The sequence below is a fragment of the Trichechus manatus genome, unplaced genomic scaffold (assembly GCF_000243295.1).
Source record: "Trichechus manatus latirostris isolate Lorelei unplaced genomic scaffold, TriManLat1.0 scaffold00285, whole genome shotgun sequence".
Taxonomy (NCBI): domain Eukaryota; kingdom Metazoa; phylum Chordata; class Mammalia; order Sirenia; family Trichechidae; genus Trichechus; species Trichechus manatus.
Window position 1 is genome coordinate 1,239,308 of NW_004444221.1, and position 24,529 is coordinate 1,263,836.

The 24,529-nt window shown below is 34.4% G+C and overlaps 1 protein-coding gene across 1 annotated transcript in view; it reads right to left on the reverse strand.

Moving 5' to 3' along the window:
* Positions 1-24,529, reverse strand: part of ABCD2 (ATP binding cassette subfamily D member 2) — an 83,015-nt gene that overhangs the window by 14,270 nt on the left and 44,216 nt on the right. The window contains exons 7-8 of the mRNA XM_004390127.1: positions 8,719-8,864; positions 3,837-3,921 (exon numbers count right to left, since the gene is read on the reverse strand). Of these exons, the coding sequence (XP_004390184.1) occupies positions 3,837-3,921; positions 8,719-8,864 (231 nt within the window). The remainder of the gene's footprint in view (positions 1-3,836; positions 3,922-8,718; positions 8,865-24,529) is intronic.

Sequence of the window (24,529 nt, forward strand, 5' to 3'; positions counted from 1 at the left end):
CTGTTGTCATAGCAACCCCATGTGCTAAACAGAACAGAGATGTCATTTTAGAATTAGAAAAAATACATCTTACACTCTGTTGTCATAGCAACCCCTAGACTAGCAGATGTAAGATAGATCACACACTTCTGTTTCCTTGGGTGGACTGGTGTGTGTGTGTGTGGTGTATTTATAAATATATTAAGCAATAGCTAGAATCTAAAACTGATAACTAAATAAAATATTAGATAATACTGTTTCTCAGATTTTCTTTCCTTTGTCCTTGGTATATCACCAGTAGAGTGGGCCTTGTGAAAGACCTAATCCATCCCCCTTAAGGCAGGACTTTTCCAATCATTCTTTAAATATTAAAATTACAAACCTCTCAAAAAGAATACCCAATTGTGATATTTAATACTCTACCAAAGTTCTCCATTTTAGCTACCTCAAGTCTTTCACATTACAGTTCAAACCTTTGTGAATTTAATTCTTTTGAGGATGACAGAAGGCAGTTTCTCATTATTACACTTTTCCTTCACTGGATTTATTATTTCTAATTCCTTTTATCTTTTCTCAATAGATTCTGTTTTCCAACTACTTGCTCATCTTCACTGATCTTTCTATGGTTCACTAGATTTTCTTTCCACTGATCTATAAAGATCTACTTTCTCATGACTTGATCTTAACTCAGTTTCATGTTATATCCAAAATATTTTAGATATATAAATAACTATTTTAAGTTACAGGTATGTGAAATCTTCTTGAGTTGTCATCTTTTATTAATGCTTCTTATTCTTTATACAAAGTTTATTTTATTAACACAATGACACAGTGGGAAATTTATGGTCACATTTTACATTCCACCATATTATATTTCACCAACTATGCTGGGGATCATATTACTGAATGTTTATGGACGAGACTCAAACAGATTCAGGGTTACAGTGGGTAACAGCTGGTCATAAATGTCAAGCTGTAAAGTTTTCTCTTGAATCTTACACCATATCATCTGAGAAAGGAGCATTCCAAAATACATTCACTAATGAGTTAACACAGATTCATTTTTTTAGTTAATCATATTCTTCAATTAACCAGGCACATTCTTACAAATAACAAGTTATTAACACAATAAATTTCTGATTAAAAAATCCCCCCTAGACAGAATACAGACTGTATAATTCCATTTATGTGCCATTGTAAAAAAGGCAAAACTAATTAATGGTGATAAAATTCAGAACAGAATTTGCCTCTGGAGGGACATGATTGGAAAGGCGCATGAGGAAATTTTCTGGGGTAACAGAAACATTCTCTCTAAATTGCAGCATTAGTTACATAGGGTATATACATTTATCAAAAGTCACTGACTCATGTACTTAAGATGTGTGCATTTGGTACATAAGTTTTACCTCAATAAAAAATAAAACCCTGGCTACCTACTATATAATAATACAGAAAATGCACATAATAGTACAGACATAAAAAAGAGGGATATAAATTACAATATACTTTGTGGAAATAGCTACAATAAAAAATTAAGATAACCAATTTTTGTGTACCAACAAGCCTGGGGAGAAATGATTTCAAAATTTTAAAAGTGACTGTATATAGGTAATGAGATAACAGAATGTTTTCTTCTTTTTACTTCCTACATTTTCTACCTTTATAGAATGAACATATTATTATATTTGAGTAAAATTATTTAAATGATAATTTTGTAATGATAAATATTATGTTATATTCTTATCAAAAAGGCTAACCCTAAATCTAATCAAGATTTTAGCTCTAATTTCCAGTTTACAGTTAAACGAATAATTTCTTTTATAAGGATCAGCACAAAGCTGGTTCCTATGAGGTGGAGGTTAAAGATGTCCCAAATGTCTAATTTTTCCAAGCTGCTGTACCACTCCATCATCTCTAATATCAACTAATCTCTCCCGTCTTTGGGTTCCCTAACTCGCTGCAACGTCTCACAGAACTCACGAACCATATAAAGGAAATGGCTTACACGGTTGTGGAGGCTAGCAAGTCCCAAATACGTGGGTCAGGCGTAGACTTCTCCCTGGTCCTCAGTCTCTGCCTAAAGGCACTCAGCTTTCTAACTCCGTGGGCTGGGAACCCCCTGCGCTGTCTGCTGTGGGTCTCTCATTCTGTGGTAGTGGTGGTGGGCTTTCCTTCTCTGCTCTGGAACTGGCTCTCTTTTAAGGTAAAACTGACCAATCCCCTTGATAGGCCACAACTACCCTATCACACAATCACTTGGGTGGGAGTCACAAGACCAAGGCTAAAAAGGCCACATGCAAAAGTAATTAATCACACCACAACAGGTTTTATGTGAGATTGAGGAATAAGGTAAAGGACTCCATGAGGAAGCCATCAGACAAATTTAGAATGAGCAACATTCTATAGGGCAAGTGAGTTGGTTTTTTAAACAAGTCAATGGCATAAAAAGCAGGAATGAGAGTGGGAGAGGGAGAAGCTCTTTAGATAAAAAGACAATTAAAAGATAAAACAACTAAATGCAATATGTGAAACCTGTTTAGATCTTGAACAAATCAATTATGATATTTTTGAGACAACCAGGGAAACTTTAAATATGAACCACATATTGTACGATTTTAAAGAATTATTATTTTTATTAGGTATGATTATGGTTTGTTATTATGTAAGAAAATGCACTAATATTTCAGCGATGAGCACCATAGTATTTAAGGATAAAATGTCATGATGTCTAGGATGCTTTAAAATATTTAAAAATACATCAGAAATAAAAAAATAAATTGATAAATCAAGTGTAGCAAATATCAGACTTATTGAATCAGTCTGAAGGGAGTATGGGGTTCATTTTATTATTTCCTCTACTTTGATGAAATTTTCTCTTTTTTCCATAATAAAAGTTATTCTAAAAAATTGATAGCCAATTATTTGCCAAGTGTGGACCAGCTTAGATGCTAAGTATATAACAAGGTTCATTTGCTCTTTTTTTCTTTATCAGCTTTTAAAAGTGTTAATACTTTCACTGCAGCTCACTCAAGAGTGTTGCATCTGTCCAGCTTATGGCCCATTCATGTATCATGTGCATAACTATTGGTCCTTTTTGCCTGAGGTGTAAATACTAAAAGTGAGCAACATAGTTCCTGATAACCTCTTGCTCTGCACACAACTCTAGTTCTCATTGCCAGACGCCTAAGATTAAAAATAATAATAACAAGAGATTTCTTTTTCAGAAAAGCAGTAAGACAAATAACAGAAGAAATAAATCACAATAGCTTTAATATTTCCTTCCAGTGTCTTGTGTTTGGTATCCTAAATTCAAAATGCTACAAAGCTAACAGCAAAAAGAAGAGAAAAACTTTATCAAGAGGAAATATTTCCTGCATATTGATTTTTCTGAGCCCATTAAGACCTACACTGGCTGGTTCCTTTTCCCATTGGATTATGTCTCTCATTTTTCAAGAGGGAGAGCACTACTTTTGTAAACGGCTACTGAGTGGTTGAAAAGTTAATTCAGTTTGAATTTAATGATTTAATTCAGAAGTGTTACTGAATGCCCACTTAACTGTGTTCACACCCGAATAGTAGCAGTTACGTATTCTTCACATTTTAAAATTAGCAATATGTAAAAAATTAATTTAGCTTTCTCTATATTATTTTATCTAATGTTACTCAACATAAAATAGAAAAAATAAAACATTTGGAGATTTCAGCCACATGAAAAAAGAAATTTAAAACTGTAAACTCTATGCCATTAGTTCTTCAGTAAGATATTTTTTAACTAAAGATTGGGACATTACAATCCCATCCAAAGGTTTTTTGTTTCCAACAATAAAATAGTAGTTACCTGAGTAAAGCATACTTACCTATGATAAAACATGCGAGCCATGCCCATTCTTTGCTTTTCCCCTCCTGACAGGACATCTTTCCAGTCCATAACAGCATCCCATCCTTAAAAATATTTTTAAAAAATTATAAATCATTTAAATATTACTGTTCCTACCTTGGACAAGTGGCTCCTAACAAGTTTAAATTATTAACACAAAACAAAACAAAAAAACAAACCTGTTGCCAGTGAGTCTATTCCGACTCATAGTGACCCTATAGGACAAGTAGAACTGCCCCATAGGGTTTCCATGGAGTGGCTGGTGGATTTGAACTGCCGACCTTTTGGTTAGCAGCTGAGCTCTTAACCACTGCACCACCAGGGCCCCATTAACATAAAGAACCTGATATTTTGCAAAAAATATGCTTGGATAAACTAGAGAGCTTCACGTATACGTATTTTGTTTTTATGTTTGATATTCTCTTAATGGTAATAATTCCTTATACTGACAAATCATCTAAGAACTCTAAATACTGATATTGGGGATAATGTCTGGGATTTGCTTTAAAATACTTCAGAAAGAGATGAATTAAGCGTGGCAAAATATCAGACTTGTTGGATCAGTGTAATGAGAATACTTTTTTTCAGTTATCTCCAAAGGGTAGGTAGGTGGGAGAAAAAAAAACAACAAAATTACCTAGGTCAATTGCAAGGTCTACATAGGATAAGACAGGAACTAACTCAACATGGCTCCCAGGTATGCTTGGCTCTTTACCTGGGTTTTTTCATTATATATTCAACAGCCTTATGAGACAGACACTATTACCTGTGTTTCACTGGTAAGTAAATTGAAATACATGGAGTAATTGACACGTGTAAGTTTACACAGCTAGGATTTATATCTAGGCCTATCTGATGTTTTTATAATTTATCTATGCCATCTCCTGTAACATCCTAACTACTGACCTTTTGTTGGAATTTATTCAAAAAGCAAGGCTTCTATTTTTAAAAAATGGGTTGGATCTATACACACCAATATGGAAACGTAGCCAAGAAAGTTTTATATGAAAAACCAAGTTGCAGAACTGTATGTGTATTACGGATGCAGTTCTATAAATAAACACATACATGGGTAGAATTATCAGACTTTTACTTTATAAGTTACACATTTTTATAATGTTTGAAAATTTTTATAATAAGTAGATCTTACTTTTGTAATTAGGAAAAAAGAAGTTTATACAAAAGCAAAACCACAGGACCAATTAGAAAGAAGGCCATACCAAATATTTTTGTGAGGTGGGAAAACAGAAGACTAAGCAAAGTCTGATTTACAAAGAGGAAAATGACTGCCAAAATATGACAAGCACTTAGGGCAGAATTTCCAAATCTTAAGTATTTTGCACGTAACGCCCCACTTTGGAAAAATCCAGGCTCTTTGCCCTCTTCTTTTTCCCTCCGCTAAATTTTCACCATGATTAAAGCTTTTAAATAAAATTGGTTAGAGGGAAAGAAAACAGGAAATAGAGTCTTCATTGTTCATGTGCACTGGATATCTGAAAAGTCAAATCAACAAACTGATTATTTGATTCTTTTGCTGCTTAGACGGAAAGTGAATTTTTTCTTCTAACAACCAAAGTTCACAGCAAAAGTATATGCCTCTCATAATTAGCATATATTAGAATAATATATGCTAATTATTAAACACAAAATGTATCTTATGTTTCTTATCATCTTCCTTTAAAGATTATCATTACAAAATACGTTGCATAAAAAAAATCTAAGTAAAACAATAAACTAAAAACAGTGGTTATTATTGAGGGGTAGTCAATAATTGGATAGGAGGAAACAAAAACAGTAAGGGGATTTTTTTTTCAGAACTAAAAAAAATACATTCTATTTATAAATTATGTGAAAGTGTTACCTATTCCAAAAATTAAATAAGAAATATAATGAAAGTAATACAACATATTAAATATTATCTATATCAAAAAATCGAGTAAAAAGAAAACATCCCTTAGTTCTCATTAACATCTCCAATCCCAATCCACAGAGAAGGCCACTGTTATTATTTCTGGGCAAACTTCCAGGAATTTCCTATCTATTTAAAAACATTTCCTTATAATTGTTTATTTGGAAAAAAACTCAAAACGCCATCTGATTTAAAGTTCTTGCTTCTAGGGAAAACTGTTGAAATAAAATTTTCTCTGTGGTTGAATTTTGTGGCATTTATAAAGTATAAGCAGGGATTTTAAAAATAGGTTCAGACTGCTAAATAGTGGAGAAATATTCTTGGCTTAATCTTGCCCACTGAGAACAAGGCATAAGAGAAAATTATTTGGGTTAAAGGATACTTTAACATATTATATTTTAAAAAATCGTGTCCCTTTTTATACTAAACCCAACGGTTTTTAGTAGGCAATACTGCATGATCACGGAACACATAAAATTAGAACTCTGAGTCATAATATTGCCTCTGATGCTGATTTAGTGAGAGTAAATCAGCTAAGAAGGGAGTTATTTTCCAGCTTCCGAGAGACACACGGATTGTTTTAGTTTGGTAACCCTTCTTACTCCTTTATGTTCTGTAGCCTGTTTGATGGAATGGCAATGTAGTTTTTAATTTCATCTTTGACTAACAAAGCATTTCACCAAGTCAAGCATTAGACAGTCTAAATAGAATTTCAGTAGGCTTCTTCCAAAGTAAGTTAGCCACTTGCAGATTTAAGTGCTTTTCTGCTTCACTTAAATATTTCAGATTTTAAGGATTAAGCAAGTAAAATGGGTTTCCTTGGGATTTTTAAATATGTAAGGATATAACAGTTATTATCAGTGTCTAAGAAGCTAGGAGACAGTATAGCACAGTGGCATGGCACAGGATAGAACACTAGCTTTCAAGTCAGGTCTGTGTTTGAATCTCTGTCACATCACTTGCTGTAGGACCCTGGGTAAGTTACTGAACTTCTGAATTTCATCTGTAAAATGGGGATAGTAATACCTACATTACTGGACTATTGTATTAAATAATATGATATTTATAAACTGTATTGTATATTCTACATAGTAAGCACTCAATAAGCCATAACAATGACTATTATAATACTAAGGTTGAAACATTCTTAAAAACAGTTCTACAACTTCTTAACAACTTACACAAAAATAGAATATTCTAGTTGGTTATAAATTTCTATTTGGATTATTGGATTTCAAACCCAAAATAACTTACCCAAGATAAACATGCAACATTTACTCTGCCAATGTTTTGCAACTGGGAAGGAGCTGACCATATGGAACAAAAAGGCAACCTGCTTTCCATATTTAGAAGGAATTACAAACATCATTAATACAAATATAATAATGCCTCTCTTGCCTGTCTCATTTGCTTATTTGCAAGGATCAAATGAAATAATGTATATGAAACTGCTATGTAAATACCAAGTACCATCACCACTGTGAGAACTACTAATAATGCCATTAGCTACTAATTCTTGTGCATTCACTAATTATTGTGCCACTGTGCTAACTGCTTTACAAAGTCTTACTCAATCTTCACAAAAACCTTATAAGGTAGAAATTTATCCCCATTTTACAGATGAAGATACAAACAGCACTGCTATGATGCAATTCTAGTCCTCTCTGACTCCAAAGCCCACAATTTCGATCATGTGGACTTCTGACAATGCAACTGGCATGGGAAATAGAACATAAAATCCATGCAAAATTCAACCTGGAATTCTAGCTTGATATTTCAGTAGTTTTTCTAGGCTATCAAGTTATATGAGTTATCAAATTATTTGAAAGTGTGACTATCAGAAGACAATTTTTTTTTTAAAGCTCAAAAGCATAAATGTTCTTGCCACTCCTTCAAAAATGTCTTATTCCAAAAAACCAAAATGCAGAAGTTTCTGTACTTTATCTAATGAACTAACTGGGAGAGACCAAAAAAAAAAAAAAAAAAAATGTATTGGTAAGATTATGGATCCAAAAAAAACCCAAAAGTTCTGTAACATGTACTTTTCAAATTATTATGTTTAAGGTAAGCAGAGAGCTTGACAGACAAATATTTCTGTCACAAGCTTTATATATGTCTAGATTGACAGTGGCCTCAAGGACACCTGTATGTTCAAATATGAAAATAAATTAAACCTTCCCCTTTTTCAGATGTTAGTTGTAGTGATGTGGGGACTTGATAAAAGCCTAGTGTGCTGCATAATACAAAACAAGTAGAAAAGAGAGTATCAATAATGGAGAAGCAATAAAACTCATAATCAAACCCACTGCTGTTGAGTCAATTCCAACTCATAGTAACCCCATAGGGTTTTCAAGGCTATAAATCTCTACAGAAGCTGACTGCCACATCTTTCTCTTGCTGAGCCAATGGTGGTTCCAAACTGTCAACCATTCGACTAGCAGTCAAGTGTTTTAACCACCGCACCACCAGGGCTCCTCTTTTATGCTTACGGAGCACTTTACTTGAAGCCCTGTATCACATTTATTAATGCTAACTTTTATTATTTATTTATACACTTATCTTTCTCATTCATTCAATCATTTATTTATCTGTTACACAATCACAGAAGTTTTCTCAAGACTATTCAACCTAGAATACCTTATAGGACCCTATATAGAGTAGAACTGCCCCATAGGGTTTCCAAGGCTATAAATCTTTAGTGACGCAGAGTGCCACATCTTTCTCCTGCAGGGCAGCTGATGGGTTCCAACTGCCAACCTTCTGGTTAGCAGCCAAGTGCTTTAAACAATGCCCTACCAGGGGTCCTAAACACATAAACTCTATCTTTACTTGGCTGCTTATATTCCAATAATAAAATATTTTCCCAATTAAGCCACTGACCAAACATTTACCCCAGTTAATTTTTTAAAAAAGAAGTTAAAGGTATAAAAAATGAATCATAGATAGGCTTTACCTCCTTCTCTTTGAACTATGTGATAGAGATGGACATTGTGCAGAATACATTCTAGATCTTGGTCTGTATAGCCTTTATCATGCATTTCATCCACTGTATCTGGATAAATGACTTGATCCCGAAGACTTCCAAGCGACATGTATGGCCTGTAAAACACCATGTACACAATCATCCTAGTGCAAAGTTATTTTTGCTTGCTCAGTGTGACAACCTGGTGGTCTGAAAACTTCAGACAAGACCTTAAACATCATATTTGTAGAACATTTGTTACCTGGTGATGAGCATGTCTTTCTCAGGCACTGTAGGATAATACTCTGTTGTGTTTATGTAAAACTTTATTGAGACATAGCCACAGGAGAAGTTTGACATTTTCAGCAGATAAATACATACTTTCTTTCATTGTATTTGCTACACATTGCTTTTGTACTTTATTTAAAATTATTTAGCTTAAATAAAGTTTGGGATTTGAATTAGCAATGTAAACAAACAAAACAAAACAAAAATACCATTCATAAAAAGAGAAATACAAATTAAGACTGTACTGAGTTTCTTATCAGATGGGCAAAAATTCAACAGCTTTTAACTCACTCAGCAAACAGGCCCCTGGGGAAACATGCGCTCTCATACAAAGATGAAAATGCAAAATGGTACAACCCATTCAGAGACTTGGAAAAACAACATTATCATTTGCACTTTGATGCCCTTCTAGGAATTTACCCTGAAGATATACTTGCAAAAATATATATAAGCCTATCCACTGCAGCATTATTTGTAATTGCAAAATACTGAAAACAACCTAACTGCTCACACATAGAAGATCGACTGAACAAACTATAGTACATTCACTATGCAGCTGTAAAAAGGAATGAAGACAATCTCTATGAACTGATATGGAATGATTTCCATGATATATTGTTAAGCCAAAAGGCAAAGTGCAAAGAAAGATTGTAGCAGGGTTTCTCAACAGCAGCACTATTGATATACTGAGCTCAATAATTCATTGTTGTCAAGGGCTAGCCTACGCATTGTAGGATGGTTGTCAGCAACCCTGGTTTCTATCCCCTAGATGCTAGTAGCACCCTCTCCAGCGGTGACGGCCAAAAATGTATCCAGGTATTGCCAAATGTCATGTGGGGGACAAAATCATGCCCAGTTGAGAAGCACTGATATGTAGTATATTACCTTCTGTGTAAAAATATAACAAAATAAAAAAATATACATGTATCTGCTTATATTTACAAATGGAAACACAGGAAGGGTAAGCAAGAAACTAAATTGGTTACCTATAGGATGTGGGAGGAACAAGGTAGAATAGATAGCGGAAGAGCCTATCCATTAGAGACCTATCTAAGTATCATTTCTGTATAGTTTTTACTTATAAAAATTATATTGAAGTATTGCATATTAAAAAAATAAAACTAGCCCAAAAGGATAAAGGAAGAGACTCTGAAACTGAATACCAACAGAAACAAATGAACTAAATGGTATATCAAATGGATAACATAATATAACAGGTAGAAGGGTGAAAGAGAGAGAGAGACAAGCAACCTAAGTAATTAAGAACACAATACTACATAATTTCAGCCTGAAAACAAAAGAACCACAAAAAAACTTGTATCTTTGTAAGTTTGTTGTTGGTAATGACACATGTGTAGCAATTATGAAACTATTTCATGTATATTTTAAGGTTGGCAATACAAGTACATATTTTGATATTTTTAGGAGCCAGGGTTCTCAGTGTGGGAGAACAGAGATATAAATATGAAATGTGGGAAGGCAAGAAAAAAAACAACAAAAACCTGAGTGATATTAAATCTAAATGAGAGAACAGTATGAATGTATGATATTAAAAAAAACAACAACACAAAAACCTTATTTCCTAGCTCTGTCCACTGAAAGAGTCCAGAAGCAATAACACCTAGCATTCAGATCATGGTTTCTAAACACCATCCCTTTTAAAAAGGAACCAGGACTCCTTTGCAAAATTAAAACAGTAATAATTAATGCAGGCAAGAATTGTCAATGGACACAAAAGCCACAATGAAAAGATGTTAGGAAACAGGATATTTATATATTTTCAAAGTATCTCCTCACAGATTATTCATTAAGTGCAACAAAGAAAAAGGTACTTTTATACTGGAGAAATCTGGGGGACAGCACATTAACCATGTGATCAAAGTTAATGTTATCAATAATGGAAAAAATCAACATCTGGTACATTCTCATAATATTCTGTGAGAAGGCTACAACATCATTTAAGAAGTATTCTTTAAAAAAGTACATAACCTGAATCATATCATGAAGAAACTGTAACACAAAGCCAAATTGAGGGACCTTGTAAAACAAAAAACAAAAAACTGAACCTTGCAAAAACATCAACACCATGAAAAACAAAGAAAGGATGAGGAACTCTTCTATATAAAGGAAACTAAAGGGACATGAAAACCGAACACAGTATGTGGTGTTGGATTTGGAAAACAAGTGACTATAAAGAACCAAACCAAATCCAAACCCATTGCCGTTGAGTCAATTCCGACTCAGTGACCCTGTAGGACAGGGTAGAACTGCCCCATAGCGTCTCCATGGCTGTAATCTTTACAGGAGTCGTGGTGGTACACTTGTTAAGCATTTGGCTGCTAACCAAAAGGTCAGCAGTTCGAATCCACCAGCTGCTCCTTGGAAACCCTATGGGTCTTCCCTGTCCTACAGGGTTTCTAAGAGTTGGAATCAACTCAACGGCAGTGGGCTTGGGTTTTTTTTGGTTAATCTTTATGGACGCAGACTGCCACATCTTTCTCCCAGAGTGGCTGGTGGGTTCAAATCACGTTTGGTTAGCAGCCTAGTGTTTAACCACTGTGTCACCAGGGCTCCTTACTATAAAGATCAGTATTGGGGAAATTGGCAAAATTTTAATACAGGCTGTATAGACAATTGTATTATATGAATGTTAACTTTCCTGAATTTGATCGTTGTATTTTGGTCATGTGAGAGAATATACTTGTTCTTTGGAAATACATCCTAAAGTATTTAAGGGTGAAGATTTATGATTACTGCAACTGGGTGGGTGCGGGGGCGGTGAATCATGGACTTCAAGAAGAACAAACACTTTTGTCTTGGAAGAAGTACAGCCAGAATGCCCCTTAGAAGTGAGGGTGATGAGATTTTGTCTCACTTACTTTGGACATGTTTTCAGAAGGGACCAGTCTCTGAAGAAGGATATCAGGGTCAGTGAAAAAGAGAAAGACCCTCAAGCAGATGGACTGACACAGTGGCTGCAATAATGGGCTCAAACATAGCAACGATTGTGATGATAGTGCAGGACCAGGCAACGTTTCCTTCTGTTGTACACAGGGTTGCTATGAGTTAAAACTGACTTGACAGCATCTAACAACAACATATTATTTACATGTGTGTATTCATGATTTATATCTATAAATATATAACATATTTATGTATATTATATAAAATATATTTATATCATAAATATAATATATATTTGTATATCATATAAATATAATAAATACATATATACACTCACATATATACATAAAAACAAAACTGTTACTGTCAATTTCAACTCATAGTGACCCTATAGGACAGAACAGAACTGCCCCATAGGGTTTCCAAGGAGCGACTGGTAGATTCAAACTGCTGGCCTTTTCGTTAGCAGCCACAGCTCTTAACCACTATGCCACCAGGGCGCATGCTCTCTCTCTCTAATTCTTGTAGGAGACAGAGATATAGAAAGTGACAGGTTTTGTTTGTTTTCTTAAAAAAAATTCTTTTATACAAAGTGCATTTTGTAAATCAGTTGTCTACCTATTTTCGCATAGTATGCAGACCATTTATTTGAAGAACAGATAAAAGATTTATAAGATTTAACTATTATTTGAAAAGCAAAGTGTTTATATTTCAGCTATACACAAATAAGATTTTTCGAAGTGGTATTTCACACATGTAAGGAATCTCTTTCGTCAAATTTTTTTAATAGATAAATAATTCATATATCATAAAATTTTCTCTTTTAAAGTGTATAATTCAGTGGTTTTTAGTATATTCACAAAGTTGTACAATCATCACCACTACCTAATTTCAGAATATTTTTATCACTCAAAAAGAAACCCTGTACCATTAGCAGTCACTCCCCATTCCCCCCTCCCCTGTGCCCTGGTAACCACTGATCTGCTTTCTGTCTCTGTGGATTTGCCTATTCTGGACATTTCATACAAATGGAATCATACGATATATGGTCTTTCATGACTGCCTTCTTTCATTTAGCACATTTCCAAGGATTGTCCATTTTGTAACATGTATCAGTACTTTATTCCTTTTAATAGCTGAATAATATTCATAGTATGGATATCCCATACTTTGCTTATCCATTCAACAGTTGATGGACATTTGGCTATTATGATTAATGATACCATGAATATTCCTATACAAGTTTTCGTGTGAACATAATCTTTCAGTGCTCTTCAGTATATCCCTAGCAGTAGAATTGTTGGGTCACATGGTAACTTTATGTTTAACTTAAAAACAAACCAAAACAAACAAACAAAAAAACTGCCAGACTGTTTTCCAAAGCAGCTGCACCATTTCTGGTCACTTTTTTTTTTTTTTTTTTTAAATAATATCTGTTTTTGCCTTCCTGTCCTGCCCTCTTCTTTATCTGTCTAATAGAAAAGAAATAATTAGGGCTCAAAGGTATTTGTTTATGTGTATCATCTTAAGTATTTACTTAATATGACAGCATCTCAAATTAATATTTAATAATAATAGCATAGCATAAACTATATACTGGTCATCAGGACCAATGAGAAATTTTTCAATAGGTACTCGGAGATTACTCAGAAAAGGAAACAGATGGAAATCTTAGGAGACAGTACTTTTACCACCTTCAAAGTGGTGCCAGTTCCAACTTAATGTAAATCAGAAGACATATATCCTATCACCTTAGCATAAAACCCAGATATAATAAGATCCATAAAGTAGCCATGATACAATATACAACTGAGAATACAATGATTAAAATATACCTGAACATTCATTTCACAAGTGTTTCTACAGCATTCTGCCAAAAGAACCTGATTAACTTGTAATACTGGGTGAAATCATATTATGTATCTATATTTCAGGGGAGGGAGTATGGAGTCATAGTTGTTGAAACCAGCTTTGGAGAGAGAATTCTGGGTTGGAATCCCGATCTCACCTTTACTAGTAATGTGAACCAAATTCTGAACTAGAGGTATCTCATTTATAAAGTACTTCCTTTGTTATGAGGACTAAAAAAAGCAGTAGGTTTTTCTGACACTAAACGCAGCAATGTAGTCAGAGTACCTAGTACAGTGCAGGCATTCAATAAATGATCATTATGGAAACAAAAAAGTTCATTTCTATTAAGCCTTAAATTCTCTACTTATGTGAAGACAATGTATTAAAAAAGAATGCTTGCAAAAGAATAATTCTATTTTGCCAGGTAATAGACATGTGTTTTTACATCCCATAATAAATTTTTATTATTTACATGATTAATAAATACTAAGTACTTTTTATATAGATTTTAGAGATTATATTCTCTTATACACACAAGAGAATACTTTAAGCTTAACTAGAAGTATTTCTTTCAGTAACTGGAGCATCACTTAGCTTACTGGAGCAATTTATGGGACCTCAAAGGTATTAAAATACAATGCTTCCAAATGCTTTCTTTATAAGAGGAATTGGGAGGAGCAAAACTTAGTAACATTTGTAAAGGGCTAATTTAATGCTATTTATGATTTCTTGAGCCTCTTTTGAAATCTCTCAAACCTCTTTGATGACCTCTTTTGAAATCTCCCAAGTTTCTTTGATGAATAGATAACAGAACTTTATAACCTAAGGATTCTTAATTATAAGGCAAAGAAAAACTATGAAAATATGGTTTTGCAATGCTTACTCTTGAGTCTATGAAAGTCTAAGAATATCTAACAATGTTTCGAATATGCACCCCTGAAATAATGAAAAAACATAATTTTAGCTACTAAGTTTTTTTATTCAGTTAGTATTAGATGATTAACTTTTTTTTGATGCTGAAAGAACTGCAAATGTGGCCACATAATTACTTTGAGCTATTGTTACTCAAAATGATATAGTATGAAAATTGCTCACTTTGAAAATTGATCTGAATGGGGATGTTGATGAAAATATATTTCATAAAATTATATATTCATTAAGGACTCACTAAATACTGTTTTATTATACTTTAATTTTCTGTCAATCATTGTTTTATGATCAAGTGAAACAGTAAAAACACATTCTATACGAGTTTAATGAGGTATATAGCAACTAAGGAAATTTCATTAGATTTTATTAATATAATGATTTTAATATGTTATTATAAAGTTAAGTCACCATTGCAATTCTCTAGAAAGCCTATGCCAAGAAAATTTGGGATGATGTTAAATCATTTAGAGAGCACAAGGAAATGGAGGGTTCTATATCCAATATTTCTATGATTTATTTGTATGTGATTCTCTTTCCAGCTCAATGGCCTGGAATTTAACATTTTAAGCTAGCTCAAGTTTCTCTGGTCCTACCAAAGTTATACATAATTGATAAGCACTTAAAGTACCCTTTACTAAACTTTCCTTTCCAGATATATAGACCTATTCAGATTATCTTCTAAATATTTCAGGTAGATCAATTACCATGTCAGAATGGTATTAGCTTACTTGCTCTGGCTCATCAGAAAGGAGACCATGCAAGATATCTAGTACAAGCAGCAAAGGAAATAGATTACTCATAACTAGTAGCTACCAAAAAAGGAATATTCATTAGTTATACTTTACATGAACCTAGATCCATCTCTGTATGTACTGGGATAAACTCATATGTGTAACAGTATAATTTAACTAATTATCACTAGTACATTATCATAATTATTTTTTGCTGGAATCTGGAATTCTTTTAAATGCATCTATCTTTAAAACTACTAATTATAATATTAAAATTATATTCATTCCCATTGATTGTGGCTTTTTAAAGTTATATTTCAAATATTTCAGGGTACTTCTACAATTTGTATTATACTCCCCACTTTTTTATGTTAACTTTTAAATATATGACAATTTATGCTATTTTGGGTAATATATTGAAGTTTATTAGGGTTTATACTCATATGTATATATTATTCTCTATTCTTTTTAACAGAGACAAAGATAGAAGGAGAAAGGGCACTGAGAAGTGTTAGCTCTGTGTTTGTGCCTGGAGTCTCTGGAATGATCACCCAAAATACTAAATATTTCATAAGTTGAGAACAAATAAGACAACTCAAATCCTAAGAAAAAATGTAACATGACAAGACTATAGGGAGAGAAAACGAAATCCTCTTCTTCATAGTATTTCTTAGTATTCATAGTAATCTCGAATTTAATTGGGAACAAGTTTGATAAAAATTTAACAGCAATATTAAATATACTTAAGGCATGAGATGTGTTAAGAACAATGCACAACACAGTACTGTTGTTATAGTAATAAGAAGTTAGCATTTTGAAATCCATAAAATCTAGCCATTAATAATTTCTATAAATGCACGTTGAGACCAATCATGTCATCAGATTTTTTCATGCATGGCAAGAACTAGATTTGAGTCCTGAATGCTTAATAAATAAGTTCTTAATATTCTTAAAAATATGTAGTAAAAATAAGAAATGTTGAACTGAAAAGAATTATTTACTTTTACTAAAGTTACATTTTTAGGATTACATATTTTTAGATAGTAAGAAGAATGTTAGTAGAAGAATCAAAGTACTGCCAAGCTAATAAGAATGTAAACTTCTCTAAAGTCACTTGTTATGTGTATTTATCACTATATTAGATTGCCATATAAAAAGCCTGATATTTGACCTTTTGACCTATAAAAATGTCAATTTCATATGATTTAATCTAATAATTGGCCCATAAAATGATGACAGAGAACCCTGGTGTTGCAGTGGTTAAGAGCTTGGCTGTTAACCAAAAGGTTGACAGTTCCAGTCCACCACCTGCTCCTTGGAAACTACTCTGTCCCACAGAGTGGCTGTGAGTTGGAATCGACTTGACAGCAGGAGGTAAAATGAGGACAACTTTTGGATAAAAAGGAGTATTTTTTCCATTATTATTTGTATAAATTAGTCCACAGAACAGTTAAACATGAAAAAAGGAATGTGTTCTTATCATTACTCTAAGCAATAGAAAAGTATAAAAAAAACAGTCTATGAGTACATTTGTATATTCTTTTATGTTAAAAGAGTTTTTTTTTTAAACTGGACTATAACAATTATTACACAGGTGATGTCAAATATACAATTTATAATTCTGGCAGACAAATGCCCAAAGACATTTCTGTAAAGTTTACTTGCTTTGATTCAATTAATCTGAAAGGAAAAAAAAAAACATAAAAGAGTCAATTAGATGCAGCAATGCTACTGAGTCTTCTTCACGCCCAAAATAATTTCCCCTCCCAAGAAGGGACATATTAAATGACATACACTTATCCCTATCAGAAAGGGGATCAAGCAACACTATCTAGTGAAAGCAACAAAATAGCCAGATTCCTTATAATTAGCATGAGTTAGAAGCCAGATTGATTTGGTAGTAGAAACCAAATCTTTGAAGATGTCCATTCAGTCATTTATTCTATCATTCATCAGCTATTTATTGAAGAGTTATGATATGCCAACTGTATCTATAGATATACTGGGCATACCAACAGTGTTAGACAGAGACATACAGATGCCCTGTCTAGCTTATATGCTACAAAGATTTAGTCAGTGGTGACTCAGCGTGGGCGAAACCAGCATGAGTAACAACTCCCTCTCCCCACACCCAAGACCACATATTATCTACTTTGGGACCAGGAGGATCAGTGTATGTACTTGTGACCCATTAGGTATACAGCCCTGTGAGGAAGCCAATATGTTAAGCTGCATCATGTTCCTCCCTTATTCCAGTTATGTTCTAGTACTCCTTATAGACCCACACTCCATTCAGGCAATGGTCTAGCTAGCCTGTCCCTTACGTAAATAAACACCTTATCCTCAAGAAGCAATCCTTATCTGTGTTTTGGCATCTAGAGATTCATTAAGAATCAAAAGATATCAAAGCTAGAAACCCAGAGAAAAGTAGTGATCAAGATTTTTAAACTAGCATTCTCCTGGATTCTTGCTTAGGTCCTTTTCCAGACCACATCCTCATTCTTTAATCTGAAATCTGAGGTGAAAAGAAGAAAATCAAGGATCTCATTGAAAATAGTTTACTGACTATAATGATGTCCTTCCTCTGTGTCCACAAAGAAGGAAGAAATTAGGTCTCCCTAACCTCCCTCCTGATCTAATGTGCTTTCTGGTTCTTTACAGTAATTATCTGGTTTTATATGTATGGATTAAACAATGTTGTTATATAACATAGAGTTCCCCTATCCCTCCAAAGAGGAGTCCTTGGATGGCACAAACCAGTGCTAAGCTACTAATGAAAAGGTTGGCAATTTGAACCCACCTGGAGATGCCTCAGAAGAAAGTCCTGGTGGTCTGCTTTTGAAAGGTCACATCCATGACCTTTCTACTCTGAAACACATGAGGACACTATGAATCAGAATTGATTCAAAAGCAACTGGTTCAGTTTTATTTTTTTACCCCCCCAAAGAGAAGATTCTGGGATTTGGAAGGCATTCATATAGAAACAATCCAAAAGGAAGTTCAGACTTTTAAATATCTACAAAATTCATTTGGCACACATCTGAGTGTGCAGTACAGTTGTGCCAATGTTGGTGTAAGTGGCATTTAAGAAATGTTCTGTCCATTCTGATGAGCTTCCTATTATAAAACACAGTCTTTCCTCTGTTGCAAAAGACAATCTCTTCTTTTGACAACAAACAGGGTAAACAATGATGTTTTTTATGCCATAATATACTGTGAAAAATTAAGATTTGCTTCTTTTATACCTCTGCAAGAAGTCTAATTTAAAACTAAGGAAATATTTTTGAGAGATTAAAGCTTTATAGAGAACTGGATTTTAGAAAAATAGGAAAGAGTACATATAATTTGAAAGTGAACTTGAACACATTGAAAACAAAAGGAATTTCACTTATGTGTGAGAATATAGCTACATTCCCATTACCAAATGATAGCCAGTACCTCTGCTAAACTTAAAATTAACATTGGTTTGTATTTTTTTGTCCCCACGATTATAAGGGCCTTCACTTCCAAACAATAGCTTGATATTAGTGCAGATTCAGTACACTAAGCAACAACTTTAGCTGGTGAAACTCATTTGCAAGGCCAGGCAAGGGAGTAGTAATTTTTCAGACGCACCTCCACTGCTGCTAGCCATAACCGAGACAAAGTCACTGCAGGGTCAGACTTCTCGGAGTTCAAATGCTGGCTCCAACTGTATCAGCTGGATGACTTTAATTTCTTTATGTTTTCTCATCTTTTTGTTGTTGTTATGTATTGTTGACTCTATACGACAGAACAGAACTGCCCCACAGAGTTTTCTAGACTGAAATCTTTATGGGAGCAGAATGCTAGGTCTTTTCTCCTGTGGAGCAGCTGGTGGGTTTGAACCATCGATATTTTGGTTAGCAGCTGAGTGCTTAACCACTGTGTCATCAGGGCTCCATCTCTCATCTATAACATAGGGATCTTAATAACAACCTTATAGGTTGTCATAAAGAAAAAATGTGAAAAACTTATATAATATGTATAGATAGTGACTAGCACATTGCTTGCCACAACATAAATATTTTTTAAAAATTTATAACAGGCCAGCAATGCTTAGCCCTTGTTCAAGATGCCCTAGGATACATCAATTATCTCAAAAGTTCACAACATTCTCAAAATAAAATCAATTTTAATTCATTTTATTTTAAAGGTACATAGGCTATATAACCAAAGGGCACAAGGGAAAATGCCATAAAAAGAAACATAGATTAAATATTGGCAGTTCTAAAAGCTGAAATTTAATGTCACAAGTTCTTTTTACTAAGAAAAAGTTGAAGCTTACAGAAATTTTTGAAAAGTGGATGGAAATGATAAAGAATGATTCTTTTTTTAATTTCCTAGAAATTAGGACAGTGCTAGAAACTTTAATTACTATGATTACCTGAGAAAATATTTAAGGTTAAAGAGTATATTTTTCCAACATAGGGAGATATTTTTAATATGACGATGTTATTAATCTGAAAATCAGAGGCAGTGAATACAGGGCGCCTGTATCAAAAGGCTTGGGGAATTCTAATCCTGGCTCTGAACTGCTGTATAATTCTAAGTAAAGCCTCTAATTCCTTTTGAACTCCAATTGAATTATTTACAATATTCTATTTAGCATAGCTTATGTAGATCATAATCAATATGTACTGCTCATAGACAAAGAGATAGAGTCAGAAATAGTTATCAATATTTAATTAGTTATGTAGTCTAATTAGTAATGATATCACTCTTGGTTACAACCAAATTCAGGATTTTTTTATGTTGTATTTAATTTAAAAATGTGATTCATAACTACTTCATTTATCAAGTGGTATTAATATTTGGTCTAGGAAATTAACATAGTACTTGAAGATACCACTAAATGGTAAACACATACTGAGCTGCTAAATAAAATGTTATTTATAATTTCAGAATATCTTCTGACAAAAGTGAGTAAAGGAAATAATGAGTATTATGGAAGTAAGCTAGGGTCATCTTTTTTTGTTAATTTTATTGTGTTTTAGGTGAAAGTTTACAGTGCAAATTAGTTTTTCATTTAAAAATGTTATACACAAATTGCTTATGACATTAGTTGCAATCCCTGCAATTTGTCAGCCCTCTACCCCTTTCTACTGTGATCCCTGTCAGAGTGGTTGGTTGTGGTAGCTGGGCACCATCTGGTTCTTCTGGGCTCAGGCTGTTGGAGGCTGTGGTTCATGTAGTCCATTAGTCCTTTGCGTATTCCTTGTGTCTTTGGTTTTCTTCATTCTCTTTTGCTCCGAATACGCTGGGACCAACAGACATATCTTAGATGGCTGCTCACAAGGTTTAAGGATCCCAGATACTACTCACCAAAGTAGGATGTAGAACATTTTCTTTATGAACTGTGTTATGCCAACTGACCTAGATGTCCCCTGAGACCATGGTTCCCAGCCCTCAGCCCAAACTTAGTCCCTCAAGGTGTTTGGACGTGTCTAGTTGTGCTGACTTTGCCTTGGTCAAGTTGTGCTGACTTCCCCTAGAACGTGTGTTGTCTTTCCCTTCACCAAAGTTAACACTTGTCTACTATCCAGTCAGTGACTTCCCCTCTCCACCCCTCCCTTTCCTCATAACCACTAAAGATTGTTTTTTTTTCCTGTGTGTAAACCTTTTATTGTCCTTTTCTGATTGACTTATTTCACTCAGTGTAATGCCCTCCAGATTCATCCATGTTATGAGATGTTTCGCAGATTCATCATTGTTCTTTATTGCTGCATGGTATTCCTTTGTGTGTACGTACCATAATTTGTTTATCCACTCATCTACTGATGGGCACTTAGGTTGTTTCCATCTTTTTGCTATTGTGAATAATGCTGCAGTGAACATGGGTGTACATATGTCTATTTGTGTGACTGCTCTTATTTCTCTAGGATATATTTCTAGGAATGGGATTGCTGGATTGTATGGTATTTCTATTTCTAGCTTTTTAAGGAGGTGCCATATCATTTTCTGTAGTAGTTGTACCATTTTACATTCCCACCAGCAGTGCACAAGAGCTCCAGTCTCCCTGCAACCTCTCCAACATTTGTTATTTTCTGTTTTTTTGATTAGTGCCAGTAATGGTGGGGTGAGATGGTATCTCATTGTAGTTTTGAGCTGCATTTCTCTAATGGCTAATGATTGTGAGCATTTCCTCATATGTCTGTTAGCCACTTCAATGTCTTCTTTGGTGAAGTGTCTGTTCATATCCTTTGCCCATTTTTTAATTGGGTTATTTATCTTTTTGTTGTTGAGGTGTTGAAGTATTCTATACATTTTAGAGATTAGACCCTTGTCAGATATGTTGTAGCCAAAAATTTTTTTCCCCAGTCTGTAGGTTCTCTTTCTACTCCTTTTGTGAAGTCTTTTGATGAGCCTAAGTGTTTGATTTTTAGGAGCTCCCAGTTATCTAGTTTCTCTTCTGGTGTTTGTGCACTGTTAGTTATGGTTTATATTCTACTTATGCAATATATTGGGGCCCCTAGTGTTGTCTATATTTTTTCTTCCATGAGCTTTATCATTTCAGGTTTTATATTTAGGTCTTCAATCCATTTTGAATTAGTTTTTGTGTATGGTATGAAGTATGGATCCTGTTTCAGTTTCTGACAGATAGACATCCAGTTTTGCCAGCACCATTTGTTAGAAAGACTGTATTTTCTCTGGTCCTTTGTCAAAGATCAGCTGACCATAGCTGGATGGATTTATATCTGGGTTCTGTTCCATTGGTGTATGTGGCTGTCATCGTAACAGTGTAGGCTGTTTTGACTACCGTGGCTGTGTAATGTGTTCTGAGATCAGGCAGTGTGAGGCCTCCCACTTTGTTCTTTTTTTTTTTCAATAATGCTTTGCTTGTTGGGGGACTTTTTCCTTTCCATACAAAGTTAGTGATTAGTTTTTCCATCTTGTTAAAGAATGCTGTTGGTATTGGATCATGAATGCATTGTATCTGCAGATTGGTTTGGACTGACAGTTTCAGAATGTTGAGTCTTCCTATCCATGAGCATGGTATGTTTTTCCATTTATGTAGATTTCTTTTGGTTTCTTGTAATAGTGTTTTGTAGTTTTCTTTGTATAGGTCTTTTATGTCCCTGGTTAGATTTTTGCCTAAGTGTTTCATCTTTCTAGGGGTATTGTTTTCCTGATTTCCTTTGTGAAGCTCTCTTTGTTGGTGTATACAAATCTAACTGATTTTTGTCTGTTGATCTTGTATCCTGCTATTCTGCTAAATGTGTTAGTTCCAGTAGTTTCCTTGTGGAATCTTTGGGGTTTACTAAGTAGAGGATCATATCATCTGTGAATAGGGATAGTTTTACTTCTTCCTTTCCAATTTGGATGGAAATTTCTTTTTATTGCCTTATTGCTATAGCTAGGACTTCCAGTACAGTGTTAAATAGGAGAAGTGATAAAGAACATCCTTCTCTTGTTCCCATTCTAAGGTCATCTCTTGTTATGTTTTCTTAAGGAGCATCAACAGACTGTAAAATTTAATATGTAAGACTGGTTATTTTCAAATAAAGGGGAAATAAGTTCCTTAGGTGGACACTAAGGAAATGTTAGACTCCTGCAGCACACTGTTGTTGTTGTTAGGTGACGTCAAGTCATTTCTGACTAAAACCAAACTCATGCACAACAGAACAAAACACTGCCTGGTAGTGTGCCATCCTCACAATCCTTGCTATGTTTGAGCCCACCTTTGGAGCTACTGTGTCAGTCTATCTCATTGAGGGTCTTCCTCTTTTTCACTCACCCCGTACTTTACCAAGCATGATGTCCCTCTTCAGGGACTGGTCCCTCCTGATAACATGTCCAAAGTAAGTGAGACGAAGTCTCACTATCCTCCCTTCTAAAGAGCATTCTGGCTGTACTTCATCCAAGATATATTTGTTCATTCTTCTGGCAGTCCATGGTATATTCAGTATGCTTTGCCAACAGCATAATTCAAATGCATCAATTCTTCTTTGGTCCTCCTTATTCGTTGTCCAGCTTTTGAAAGCATATGAGGTAACTGAAAATACCATGGCTTGGGTCAGGTGTACTTTAGTTCTCAAGGGGACATCTTTGCTTTTTAACACTTTACAGAGGTCTTTTGCAGCAGATTTGCCCACTGCAATACGTTGTTTGATTTCTTTGACTGCTGCTTCCATGGGTGTTGACTGTGGATTCAAGTAAAATAAAATCCTTGACAACTTCAATATTTTCTCTTTTTATCATGATTTTGCTTATTGGTTCAGTTGTGAGGATTTTTGTTTTATGTTTAGGTATAATACATACTGAAGGCTGTCATCTTTGATCTTCATGAGTAAGTGCTTCAAGTTCTCTTCTTTTCAGCAAGCAAGGTTGTGTCATCTGCATATCGCAGGTTGTTAATGAGTCTGATTTAAAATGGCCAATACCAGTCCATTGTAGCTCACTAATGCTTAGGATACTGATATTTATGAGTTCCATTCTTTTTCTGACAACTTCCAATTTTCCTAGATTCATACTTCGTACATTTCACGTTCACATTACTAACTGATGTTTACAGCTGTTTCTTGTCGTTTTAAGTCATGCAACATTAGGAAATGAAGGTTACAAAAGCTTGACTCCATCCACATTATTAAGGTCGACTCTACTTTAAGGAGGCATTTCTTCCCCAGTCGTAGTCTGAGTGCCTTCCAACTTGAGGGGCTCATCTTCTGACATTACATCAGACAATATTTTCTGGCACTACCCATAATGTTTTCACTGGTCAATTTTTTTCAGAAGTAGATCGCCAGGTCCTTCTTCCCAGTCTGTCTTAGTGTGGAAGCTACGCTGAAATTTGTTCCTCACTGGTGACCCTGCTGGTATTTGAAATATCGGTGGTTATAGCTTCCAGCATCACAGCAACACACAAGCCATCACAGCAACATGCATGCCACCACAGCACAACAAACTGACAGACAAGTGGTGGGCAGCACACTAAAACCAAAAACCAAACTCACTGCTGTCGAGTCTATTCCGACTCATAGCAACCCTAAAGGACAGAGTAAAACTGCCCTACGGGATTTTCAAGGCTGTAATATTTATAGTAGCAGACTGCCACATCTTTCTCCCGCAAAGCAGCTTGT